The sequence below is a fragment of the Misgurnus anguillicaudatus genome, chromosome 1 (assembly GCF_027580225.2).
Source record: "Misgurnus anguillicaudatus chromosome 1, ASM2758022v2, whole genome shotgun sequence".
Taxonomy (NCBI): Eukaryota; Metazoa; Chordata; class Actinopteri; order Cypriniformes; family Cobitidae; genus Misgurnus; species Misgurnus anguillicaudatus.
Genome location: NC_073337.2, coordinates 29,134,787 through 29,147,733, shown reverse-complemented (window position 1 = coordinate 29,147,733; position 12,947 = coordinate 29,134,787). Strand labels below are relative to the sequence as shown.

General features: G+C 37.8%; 1 protein-coding gene across 2 annotated transcripts in view; it reads left to right on the top strand.

Moving 5' to 3' along the window:
* Positions 1–4,096, top strand: part of kcnd2 (potassium voltage-gated channel, Shal-related subfamily, member 2) — a 149,398-nt gene extending 145,302 nt beyond the window's left edge. For both annotated transcript variants that reach the window (XM_055189884.2, XM_055189885.2), the window contains 2 exons: positions 227–468; positions 2,688–4,096. In XM_055189884.2, coding sequence (XP_055045859.1) covers positions 227–468; positions 2,688–2,868 — 423 coding nt within the window. In that variant the 3' untranslated portion in view covers positions 2,869–4,096. The remainder of the gene's footprint in view (positions 1–226; positions 469–2,687) is intronic.
* Positions 4,097–12,947: the final 8,851 nt, after the last annotated feature.

Sequence of the window (12,947 nt, the reverse complement as noted above, 5' to 3'; positions counted from 1 at the left end):
ACATATATAAAGCAAATTTATATATGAATTAAATGTTTCTTAAATGTATACATGCATGTATGTATTTGTATATACACATGATAATTACACACAGTGCACACACATATATATTATGCAAGCACAAACTTTTATTTTGTATGCAATTAATCGTGATTAATCGCAAAAAATTATCGTAAAAGTTGAGAATGAAGTAACAAAAACCTAATTTTCTCTCTGTTTGTCCTAGAATCATGAGTTTGTAGACGAGCAGACTTATGAGACAAACTTTATGGAGGTTACCATGACGAAGCCACCCATGTCTTGCTCTTCGTCAATGTCTTCGTCTCCGCCTGGCCTGTCCTCCTGCTGCTCGCGCAGGAACAAGCGCAAGAGCTTCAACGTTCCCAATTCAAACATGACAGGAGGCCGCAGAGGAAGCATACAGGAGCTCAGCACCATTCAGATCAGAGAGAGACCGCTGAGCAACAGGTGCACCCAAACACAAACACACTCTTTACATAAACACATGGCCAGCTGTGAGCGTCTATCTCTCTCTGCAGGACACTTATCAACAGATGTGTCCTTAAAACCAGCCACCTTTATAAACACAAACATTTATGCAAACATTGACAGGGAAAACATTGCCTGGGTTTAGAGTCCAAGTGGAAGCAGATGCATCATTTTACTGTTGTTTTTTATTGTTAGCAGGGTGTAAATAGGATGGATTTTGTCATTATGTGCGCATGGGTCTGACTCAATGCTCCAGTATATGCATTTAGCTGGAAAATATTCTACTTGTGCTGATTTATTTATTTCAAAATGATCAAATTAGTTGCAAAAAAATACACTTAACAGTGTATGTTGTCTGTAGTGCATAGTATGTAGAACTCAATGCATAGTGTATTATTATTATTATAATTATAATAATAATAATAATAATTATTATTATTATTATTATTATTATTATTATTATTATTATAAAATGTTATACTTTTATAATTTGTCTACTGACAGTTTTTTATTATTATAATAATAAAAAGTATTATTATTATTATTATTATTATTATTACTGTTGTTGTTGTTGTTATCATCATCATCATCATCATCATCATCATAATTTTAATTATTATCATTAATTTTACTATTAGTATTATCAGTAGTATTTTTGGTATAATAATAACAATAATTATCATCTTCATCATCATTATTTTTAGTATTAGTCTTATAAATTGTATTATTATTATTAGTGTTGTTATTATTATTATCATCATCATCATCATCATCATCATCATCATCATCATCATCATCATCATCATTCTTTTAATTATTATCATTATTATTACTATTAGTATTATTATTAATATTTGTGGTATAATAATATATAATAATATAAATATAAATATATATATAAATATAATAATTGTCATCATCATCATCATCATCATCATTAGTAATAGTATTAGTCTTATAATAATAATTGTTATTATTATTAGTGTTGTTGTTATTATTATTATCATCATTATTATTATTATTATTATTATTACTACTACTATTAGTATTATTATTAGTATTTGTGGTATAACAATAACATAAAAATAATAATAATAATAATAATAATAATACATAATATTATTATTATTATTATTGTTATTATTATTATTATGTGATAATAATAATAATAATAATAATAACAATAATAACACTTATAATAATAATAATAATAATAATAATAATAATAACACTTATAACACTTATAATAATAATACATATTATTATTGTTATCATTATTATGTTATAATGTTATTATTATACCACAAATACTAATAATAATACTAATAGTAATAATAATGATAATAATTAAAATAATGATGATGATGATGATGATACTACTAATAATAATAATAATAACACTAATAATAATAATAATAATAAAAATTATAAGACTAATACAAATAATAATGATGATGATGATGATAATTATTGTTATTATTATACAAAAAATAATACTAATAGTAAAAATAATGATAATAATTAAAATGATGATGATGATGATAATAATAATAATAACAACAACAACAGTATTATTATTATTATTATTATTATTATTATTATTATTATTATTATTATTATTATTATTGTAGTAGTGTCATTAGTAGTAGTAGAAGTAGTAGTAGTATGACTATTAGTAGTATTAGTATGATGAGGATGATTATTGTTATTGTTTATTATTATTATTATTATTAGTAGTAGTAGTAGTAGTAGTAGTAGTAGTAGTAGTAGTAGTAGTAGTAGTAGTAGTAGTAGTAGTAGTAGTAGTAGTAGTAGTAGTAGTAGTAGTAGTAGTAGTAGTAGTAGTAGTAGTAGTAGTAGTAGTAGTAGTAGTAGTAGTAGAATGATGATGATTATTATTTTTAGTAGTATAAGTATTAGTATTAGTATTAGTATTAATACATGCATTGTGTGGAAATCTGAATAGATTTTTGTCAAGTTCTTGACTGCAGATTCCGTGTAAGCCTGGAATTGTGCATGTGGAATTGTTCCCATAGTGATTCATGCTGTTGGAATCCTGCAAAGCTCCGGTTGTGGCACTCCCCCCATGCCAGCATACTCTGGGAACACTATCGTGATTCCATACAACAGCTGTGGGAATTTACCCATCAGCTGGCTATCATTCTCACCCTCCTTCTTCCCCTCTCTCTTCAATGCAGTCGTTCCAGTCTCAATGCCAAGTTCGAGGAAACGCTACCCCTTAATTCCGAAGAGCAGCCCTACATTACTGCCGCTGTCATCAGCATGCCGACTCCGCCTGTGACCACGCCTGACGGCGGAGACTCCACCAGCTCGACCGACTTCTTGCGAAGCAACATCGTCAGGGTGTCGGCGCTATAAACCAACCGCAGTGACCATTAGCCGCTTAATTTGGCGAGTGGACACTGGAACGGGATCGATGGAGCCCCCTAGTGTAATGGAGTAGGCGTTGCGGCAGGACGGGCCGTAGCTGGACTTTTTTTAATCGACTCCTGTCCGTGGCTCTGCTGTACTGTTTCCGGGATGTCAGCTCCGCATCTAGGCCCATGCGTCATGTGACTCACACCCGGCCCCGATAGGCTTTCACTCAACACACAAAAGGAAATGATAACCATAATTACCATTGTGGTTATTGCAGCTTCTAATATTATATTTTGAGTATTGTGTGTCTTCGAATTTGTTGTCTTAAATTTAATAAGGTCTAAGAGCTATTTGTGAGGAATAAGGAGCGTACCAGCAAATTTTACAGTAATGATATTTAGACAGCTTTTAGACACCTCTACACACCGATACTTTTGATACTAATAAGTAAAGCTGGGCTCTACAAGGGTACGAGGTCGAATGCTTTTGTGTGCGTGCGTGTATGATGAAGACCAATCTCTTGCATGTTTTGCATTCATAAGTCTTTGTCTTTTTTCCAATTCGGCATGAGCAATAAGGATTGGCTGTCTGGGAGTGCGTGGATGTGTGTGTGTCAATACTTTGCCTAGTTATACGGTATTGATTTGCAGCTGTCTCGAACTTTGAGCCCCCTGTTAAATAGCAAGGTTTTTCGTTTTCTCTGTAAATGGCTTTTACAGAGTGAATCGGCTGCTGCAGATGATAAACCAGAAAATCATGTCGTGTTCACTTCTTGCCCGGTCTGATGGAATGTTGATTTTTCCTTTTCTCGAGTACAAAGCAGAGGTGACGGGAAAGGGAAGCAGCCTTTTGTGTTTCAAAATCTGGAGGGTTTTTTGTCTCACTTTGACAGCAGACGTATGCGGACTTGAATACTAGTCATTCCGTTTTATACTCCAATGTTTGCGAGTTAACTGTGAAAAGAAAAACGTTGTACTTATTTATTATGTTTGTTAAATTTCTACTGTGCATGTTGTCGTGAACGCTGAAACACGCCAGAACATTAGCCGGCCCAGAATTTAACTTTTTTATTAAACAAGTAAAAATATAAAAAAGCAAATATTCTCCTGAGGAATGACATCAAGTTGAGATATGGCAACACATCGTCCAGTCAGTTTCTTTTCAGTAGCTATGTTTCCATCCAAATATCCCATAAAACATTTGCGAATAAAGCACAGTTTCCATTCAATCCGAGAGAACGAAACATAACTTTTCTGCAATAGGAGAAGTCTTTTAAGTGTATAATAAAGTACTTGTGCTTCAACTGGTTAGTCCAGTTATGCCGTCTCATCACACCCCAATTACGACTATTTTTAATGCGCATGCAAGATTTTATTTGGTAAATGTTTTCCATCGCTGTTAACTCTTTCCCCGCCAGTGACGAATTATCTCGTCAATTAAGAGAAAAGGCTCCCCTGCCAATTACGAGTTTTTGCGGCAATCCATATTTACGCTATTATCCACTAGGTGGCGCTCTTACCCAACTTATAAAACACTGAAGCATCCACTGATCCATAAACACACTGCAAAATGATTTTCAAGACAAAAATCTTAGTATTTTTGTCTTATTTTCAGCAAAAATATCTAAAAAATCTTAAATGAAGATGCTTTTTCTTGATGAGCAAAACGACCCAAGAAAATAAGTCTAGTTTTTATACCAAAAATATAAAATTTAAGTGATTTTGTGCATAAAATGGGGAAAAAAATCTGCCAATGGGGTAAGCAAAAAAATCTTGAACATTTTTATTAAACACTAAATTCAAGAAAAATTTGCTTACCCCATTGGTAAACACGTTGGTTTGATTTTTTTTTTTTTTTTTTTTTTTGCTTGTTTTATGCACAAAATCACTCAGATTGGAAATGTTTGGTCTGAAAACTAGACTTATTTTCTTGGGTTGTTTTGCTCATCAAGAAAATGCATTTTAATTTAAGAATTTTTAGATATTTTTACTGAAAACAAGACAAAAATACTAAGTAAATTTTTTCTTGAAAATCATTTTTTTGCAGTGAAATAAAAACTATGTGGATGTTTTGATCATCGATCTGAATCTGATCTCTAACAAAGTCCTTTGTCTCAGCTTTTTGCTCAAAATTTGTTATTTTGAAGAAACCTACCCATATTTGAGAGGTGATAAACGAGAACAAATGACGGTAGGATTAATATTTTTTTAAAGCTTTTTTCTTTAATTTGATATATTGTATGTTTATATATTTAAAGAAAAACATTCTGGAATTAAACTTTTGTGAAAATCATAAAAAATGGCGGGCAACTTTTAAAAAAAAAATGCTGGTGGGGAAAAGAGTTAATGCACATTTCTTTTTGACAGATATACATTTTTTAGACTCACTGATTTTTAATGCACATTTATTTTTTATGCAAATTTCTGTTCATTTTGTTGTTTCCATTCAGCATTTTTTATGCAATATTCCAAAACTCGCATTAAAATTGGTGGATGGAAACATTCAGATTATCCATAGCCAGTCAGTGTTAGTGTAAATATACTGTAAAAGGTTACATCTGGGTGTAATTGTCATAAAAAATGAATAAATACAAAATAATGCTCTTAAAACAAGCTTTATTTTCTGTAATATTATTTTGATTTCGAACTGAAATATAACCAAATTCACCCAAAAGCAAAAATCTATTCACTCAAGTAATGAATTGCTCATTGTGTAATGTCAGAAAATGTTTTATATGATATTCTTTAAACTGATGTCAGAGCAGTTTAATGTGTTGACGCACACACACACATCATCGCGCTCCTGCTCAATGCCTGCACTCATTCCTGCTTTACCATGTGACTTATGCAACAAGATTCTTTTTGTAAAGATATGCTTTGTATTAAAGGGGATACCGGGGGATAGAATCTCACAAATGCATATTTTTAAAACTCAAATGTGTCAATTATATATTATAAATGTATTTCAGTTGTAAAATGCTAAAAAAAAGAAAAGATAAAACGAAAGAGAGAGTGTTACTCGTGCACCTGTGCTGTAAATTTGTTCTTCTGTGTAGTGAAATTTCTTGCAGTTTCTTCTTTTTCCTGATTTTCATGGACATTAAATTCGATGTCTCACTGTTTACGTTCTCGGTCAGCCGGACCGTATGTTTAGGTTTGGAGATTTTCTAGTTCTTGTTTCGAGAAGAGGACCGATGGAGTGCATGCGCTCACAAACTTCTGCCGTTCTGTCGTCGGCCAGATGACAACCACACGTGTTTTTCCTTTACTTTTTTGGCTTTAGGACCAATAAGGGACTTTTTAAAAGACAATCCATGTTTGCGACATGATTAAATGACTACAAGATGAAGACATTCATTCGGAGTTTGTTACAGCTTGTGGTATGGACATAAAATATATGAATTATTAAAAAAAAATACAAAGCAGTTGTTTAGTCCGGTGCAGTGTATATGAATAAATAGAAATAATTCATTGTACTATTAAAATACAAGACTTGCATTGTGATTATTTGCATTGTGTGTTTTTATCAATCATTTATGACAATGTTAAATCTGTATACTGTATACTATATGTATATGCTGGGGTACTCCTACAAAAATGCTGGGTTATTTTCAACCCAGAGTTGGGTCAAAAATGGACAAACATGTTTGGTTATTATTTATATTTGGCCCAACAAAGGGTTAAAATGGGTTTATCACTTTTGACCCAATGCTGGGTTAAAAACAAATGCTGGGTTGTTTCGATCTACAATTGGTTAAATTTCAGTTAAATTCCACCCATGGGTCAAATATGGACATTTTGAGTCTAAACAACCCAGTTTGTATTTAAACAAACCAACATACGATCATTTTTACCGAGTCTCACAAGGTTTCGTAATTTTTTGATTCTTTTATTCATGATATTATCACGTATTTCCGCGTTTTTTCATGATCGTATAACGAATTCCTGTTTTCGTGTGATTATCACGTCTTGGTTACTCAACTGCTTTTTCCTATTTTTAAACCATTGTCGCTTCGGTTTAGGGTTAGATTTGGTGCTTGCATTAGAATGACACTTTATATATTGGTTTATACTATTTTTTCTGATTTATTTTTTGATATGTCACCTGGTGTTAGGGTTAGAGTTAGGTTTGGGTAGGGATGTCATTTTATGTAAATCTAACCCTAAACCGAAGTGACAATGGTAAGAAAATAGGACAAAACAGTTGAGTAACCAATACATGCTAATCACAAGAAAACAGGAATTCGTTATACGATCACGAAAAAACGCAGAAATTTGAGATAATATCACAAATAAAAGAATCAAAAAATTACGTGACTATATAACGAAATTTCGTGAGACTGGGCTGTTCATTTAAACCCACCGACTGTGGCTTTGTCCATATTTTAACCAACCACACTGCAAAAAAGGATTTTTAAGAAAAATATTTCTTATATATATTTTTATATAATATATTTTTTTTTTTTTTTTTTTTCTTATAATATTTCTCAAGAAAATAAGTCTAGTTTTTAGACCAAAAATATCAAATTTAAGTGATTTTGTGCATAAAACAAGCAAAAAAATCTGCCAATGGTGTAAGCAAATTTTTCTTGAAATTTTCTTGAATTTAGTGTTCAAATCTTGAAAAATGTTCAAGATTTTTTTTATTTACCCCATTGGCAGATTTATTTTGCTTGTTTTAGGCACAAAATCTCTTAAATTTGGTATTTTTGGTCTAGAAAGTAGACTTTATGTCTTAGGTCAGTTTGCTCATCAAGAAAAATGCATTTTAATTTAAGAATTTTTAAATATTTATACTGAAAACAAAATACTAATAATTTTTTTTCTTGAAAATCATTTTTTGCAGTGTATAATTGATTAAATTTCTGTTAACTTGAAAAAATTCAACATTTTGAGTTGAAACAACCCAGTTTGTATTTAAACAAAACAACAAACATTCATTTAAAGCCACCGACTGTTTATAAAAAAAATGAATTTCAAGAAAAATATTTCTTAGTATTTTTGTTGTTTTCAGTAAAAATATCTAAAAATTCTTATATTAAGTTGTATTCTCTTGATGAGCAAAACGACCCAAGAAAATAAGCCAAAAATATCAAATTTAAGTGATTTTGTACCAAGCCCCTAGTGTGACATTGGAGTAAAAGAAATGTAAAGTTTAGTTTCATGTGCTCACGTGAACCTTCATGTGCAGAATATTTTTTTAAAGTTTAGTTTCGCATGCTCACGCGCAGGAGATAGTTTCACGTGCGCATGCGAAAGTTTCATGTGAGCATGCGAAACTAAACGCGATAGTTTCACATGCGCGTGCGATAGTTTTACGTGTGCACGAAATAGTTTCAAACTAAACGAAACGAAATGAAACTTTATTTAATTTTTGCTCCATGTTTTTCTTGAATTTAGTGTTTATGAAAAATTTTTAAGATTTTTTTGCTTACCCCATTGGCAGATTTTTTTGCTTGTTTTATGCACAACATCACTTGACAAAAATACTAAGAATTTTTTTTCTGAAAATCAATTTTTGCAATGCATGGGCTGAAACAACTTAATGTTTTTTTTTACAGTAACACGGGAAACTTTCACTATTCTTCCAAGGCCTCGATCTGAAGATTTTACTCGTATTCCCTAGTCGGCACATTTAAACATTAATGTGGTCCACCTGAACAGGTCTTAGGCACTTAGTATGATTAAGTTACACATTAGCTTCTTAAATGCAATGACCACTCGTCTCTCTTATCTTACTCTGAAATGGGAAGGGCATCTATTTATTGTCCTCGCACAGAACGAACCCACCGCAGTAGCTGTGATCTCCCTGCAGGCGAGCGATAGCGCTGAACATTAGCATATTTCCCATCAGGCCGATGGTAATTGAGATGTTAGAAGTGGGTTGTAGGAAGAGACGGCTTCGAAAAGAGGCGGAAGGGATTGTGAAGGGGGGGATGTTGGAGTCGAGCCTCACGCAAGCTGCAGCTGTCTGTTGGTGACCTCGCTATTTTTACGAAGAGGGGAAATGTTAATGGTTTCATTTCCCGACTGGCTTGTTTTACTGTACTCAGCGAAAGGAAAGAGGGAGCGTCTGGATGTCAGTTCCACCCATGTGAAACTTTGTGTCATTAGACGTTAGGGGTAGGATTTAAGCTTTGGAGAATAAAGTTGACAAGAAGTTGTAAAGTTACGTATTAAAATAAAGTGTACCCAAAAATATGTTTTGAGGTAAACAAACACATGGATGATGAGATTATTAAGAGGCTGTCATGGTTCTGCCATTTTGTCCTTTGTTTAATCTAGTCTTGTGGCAGAACCATGACAGACCCATGTTTTGTGTGAGAGCACTGGCTTTGTTTATTCCTAGCCATGTGCTCTCAGTCTCGTCTCTTGACCCCGCCCCCTTGTTTCCTCATTTATTATCCCATTATTGTTTGATTCCTGTCACCTGTTGCCCTCATTAGTTCTCCTCTATTTAAGATCCTTGTGTTTGTTGTCCTGTGCTTGTGCATTGTTCCATATACCTGTGAGTTCTCTGTCTGAAAGTCAAGTCTAGTCTAGTGTTTTATATATCAAGTGTTTTGTCAAGTTTATTGTTTAGTGTCACCCAGTCTAGTGTTAAGTGTAGTTATAGTCTTGTTGAGTGTTCATTTAATATCTTTTATGTTGTTTTGCCCCCTCGTGGGTTTTGTTTTCTGTTTATTGTATAATAAAAGTCTTTAGTTTATATCCACCTCTGTCTGCACTTGGGTTCCTCCTACACCACATAACAGAATGCACAAGCCATTTAAGAACCCAGCAGACTGGATGTACCGGCGCTGTGCGAGGAGAGGACGCAGCTTTTCTGTGGTACTTGAACCAGGTCCCACCTGGTACGATCCTCTCCTGTTTGGACCCGGGGTCAATTCTAGGAGGGAGCCAGCCAGAACCGCTGGTCCCATCCCTTTGTCTGCCATCCCGGAGGGTCTCACCGTGGGAGTTCTGGCGCTGGAGGACCCAGCGATCACCACTCCAGTTCCTGCCAGCTCTGTCCAGCCCCCTGACCTTCGTGGTAAGCGTGAGAGGAGGGTTTCGTGGGAGTCGCCGTCCGAGGGGTCCTCTTCGGAGCCTGCTGCTCCCACCACTGTCCTCACCTCACCTGCCACATCATCTGCGCCACGTCCGCGCAAGAAGAGAAGGAGGAGAGGTGTTGTGGACCCTCAGCCTCAGTCTGCGCAGCCACCGCTGCAGCCCCTGTCGTCTGCGCAGCCACCGCTGCAGCCCCTGCCGTCTGCGCAGCCACCGCTGCAGCCCCTGCCGTCTGCGCAGCCACCGCTGCAGCCCCTGCCGTCTGCGCAGCCACCGCTGCAGCCCCTGCCGTCTGCGCAGCCACCGCTGCAGCCCCTGCCGTCTGCGCAGCCACCGCTGCAGCCCCTGCCGTCTGCGCAGCCACCGCTGCAGCCCCTGCCGTCTGCGCAGCCACCGCTGCAGCCCCTGCCGTCTGCGCAGCCACCGCTGCAGCCCCTGCCGTCTGCGCAGCCACCGCTGCAGCCCCTGCCGTCTGCGCAGCCTCCGCTGCAGCCCCTGCCGTCTGCGCAGCCTCCGCTGCAGTCCCTGCCGTCTGCGCAGCCTCCGCTGCAGCCCCTGCCGTCTGCGCAGCCTCCGCTGCAGCCCCTGCCGTCTGCGCAGCCTCCGCTGCAGCCCCTGCCGTCTGCGCAGCCACCGCTGCAGCCCCTGCCGTCTGCGCAGCCACCCACAGCGCCCCCTGTCACAGACTTTGTTTTGTCTCCGCTGCCGGACGCAGCGCCCCCTGTCACGGACCCTGTCTTGTCTCCGCTGCCGGACGCAGCGCCCCCTGTCACGGACCCTGTCTTGTCTCCGCTGCCGGACGCAGCGCCCCCTGTCACGGACCCTGTCTCGTCTCCGCTGCCGGACGCAGCGTCCCCTGTCACTGTCTCGTCTCCGCTGCCGGACGCAGCGCCCCCTGTCACTGTCTCGTCTCCGCTGTCGGACGCAGCGCCCCCTGTCACCGTCCCTGTCTCGTCTCCGCTGCCGGCCACTGCGCCCCCTGTCACCGTCCCTGTCTCGTCACCGCTGCCAGCCACAGCGCCCCCTGTCTCACCGGCTCCTTCAGTTGCTTCCTCCCGTGTTCCATCGTCCTGTTTGTCTGCCTGGTCCCCTGCTACTGTCTCCATGTCTTCCCTGAACTCTCTCTCCTACCCTGTGAGTCCTGGCTCGCCCCCATCTGCTCCTTTGTCTACCCCTACCATGCCCTGGAACCCTACCTTGCCTCCTTTTGTTCCCCTTACCCAGTCTGCATCCCCAACCAAGCCTGTTCCCTCCAAGATCCCCACCAAGCCTGCCCGGACTCCTCGTCCCAAGCCCTCCACCACCCCTGAACCCAAGACCTCTTGCCCACCCAGCTCCACCCTACCTGGACTTCCTCACGTGAACTCTGTTTTGCCTCCGCCCCCCCTCCCTTGTTTGTTGTTTTTATTGTGTCACCCCAACCCTCTTGTAATGTTATCTTGTCTGCCCCTGTGTATATTTATCATGTTTTCTTGGTGTCTGTCTTTCTGTCAGTCTGTCATGTCTCGTGTTTAGTGTTCCCCTTGGGGAGCGTCTGGTAGCCGCTCCCTAAGGGGGGGATTCTGTCATGGTTCTGCCATTTTGTCCTTTGTTTAATCTAGTCTTGTGGCAGAACCATGACAGACCCATGTTTTGTGTGAGAGCACTGGCTTTGTTTATTCCTAGCCATGTGCTCTCAGTCTCGTCTCTTGACCCCGCCCCCTTGTTTCCTCATTTATTATCCCATTATTGTTTGATTCCTGTCACCTGTTGCCCTCATTAGTTCTCCTCTATTTAAGATCCTTGTGTTTGTTGTCCTGTGCTTGTGCATTGTTCCATATACCTGTGAGTTCTCTGTCTGAAAGTCAAGTCTAGTCTAGTGTTTTATATATCAAGTGTTTTGTCAAGTTTATTGTTTAGTGTCACCCAGTCTAGTGTTAAGTGTAGTTATAGTCTTGTTGAGTGTTCATTTAATATCTTTTATGTTGTTTTGCCCCCTCGTGGGTTTTGTTTTCTGTTTATTGTATAATAAAAGTCTTTAGTTTATATCCACCTCTGTCTGCACTTGGGTTCCTCCTACACCACATAACAGAGGCGAGCAGCTATAAGATTGTCTGTGTCACACATACACAGGAGATGAATAGAATAGAGGGGGTGGTGTTTACAAGAAGAGAGGAAACAGTATGTCTTTTGTAAAGCTTGTATGACGGCTATCCTGTGTGCTCGTCTTATTCATAAGTCAGATCCTGCATCAGCAGCGCTCCAGGGAGAAGAGGAAGCTGACAAAAGTTTTTCTAGTCCTCCGTGAGTTTCCCGTAGCTATGTTTGAAATACTGCTGTACTGCATCAGTATGTATTTAAGGATCTGTCAAGGCATTTTTATCTACTGTATAGCATGGGCCTTCAACGGGGGTCCAGGGCTCCGCGGGGGTCTGTGGTGATATTACCAAATATGGTTTGATAAATTGTAGGGATGCACCGAAATTAAAATTCTTGTATGAAAACCGAAAAAGAGGAAACCAAGGCCGAAAACCGAAACACAGAAAGAAATTATTATGCCAATTATTAGTACCATTGCATTTATGCTATGACTTTGTACTAACTTTACTAGGGGTGTGACGGATCACGAAATTCCCATTACAGTTTTTGTGGCACGGGTCGGATCAGCAAAAAAGTCTAAACAACAAATAAAGAAATTACAAACATTTATAAAAAAAGAACAAAATTGAACATTAATAAAGTCTGAAATTAAATGTTAAATGAATCATAACACTGTCTTTATTGTATAAATTAAATATAATTATTATTTTTTAAAGCTACAGAAGTGATTTTCTCTCTGTCTTGGGTTGTTTGATTATGACACAGACTTAAGTATGTTAATTGATGTTACTGTCTCTTTAAGACCAAATAAGCACAGACTGGTTTCTGACTCGAATCATTACACTGCAAAAAATGATTTTCAAGAAAAAAATTCTTAGTATTTTTGTCCTGTTTTCAGCAAAAATATCCAAAAATTCTTGAATTAAGATGCTTTTTCTTGATGAGCCAAAC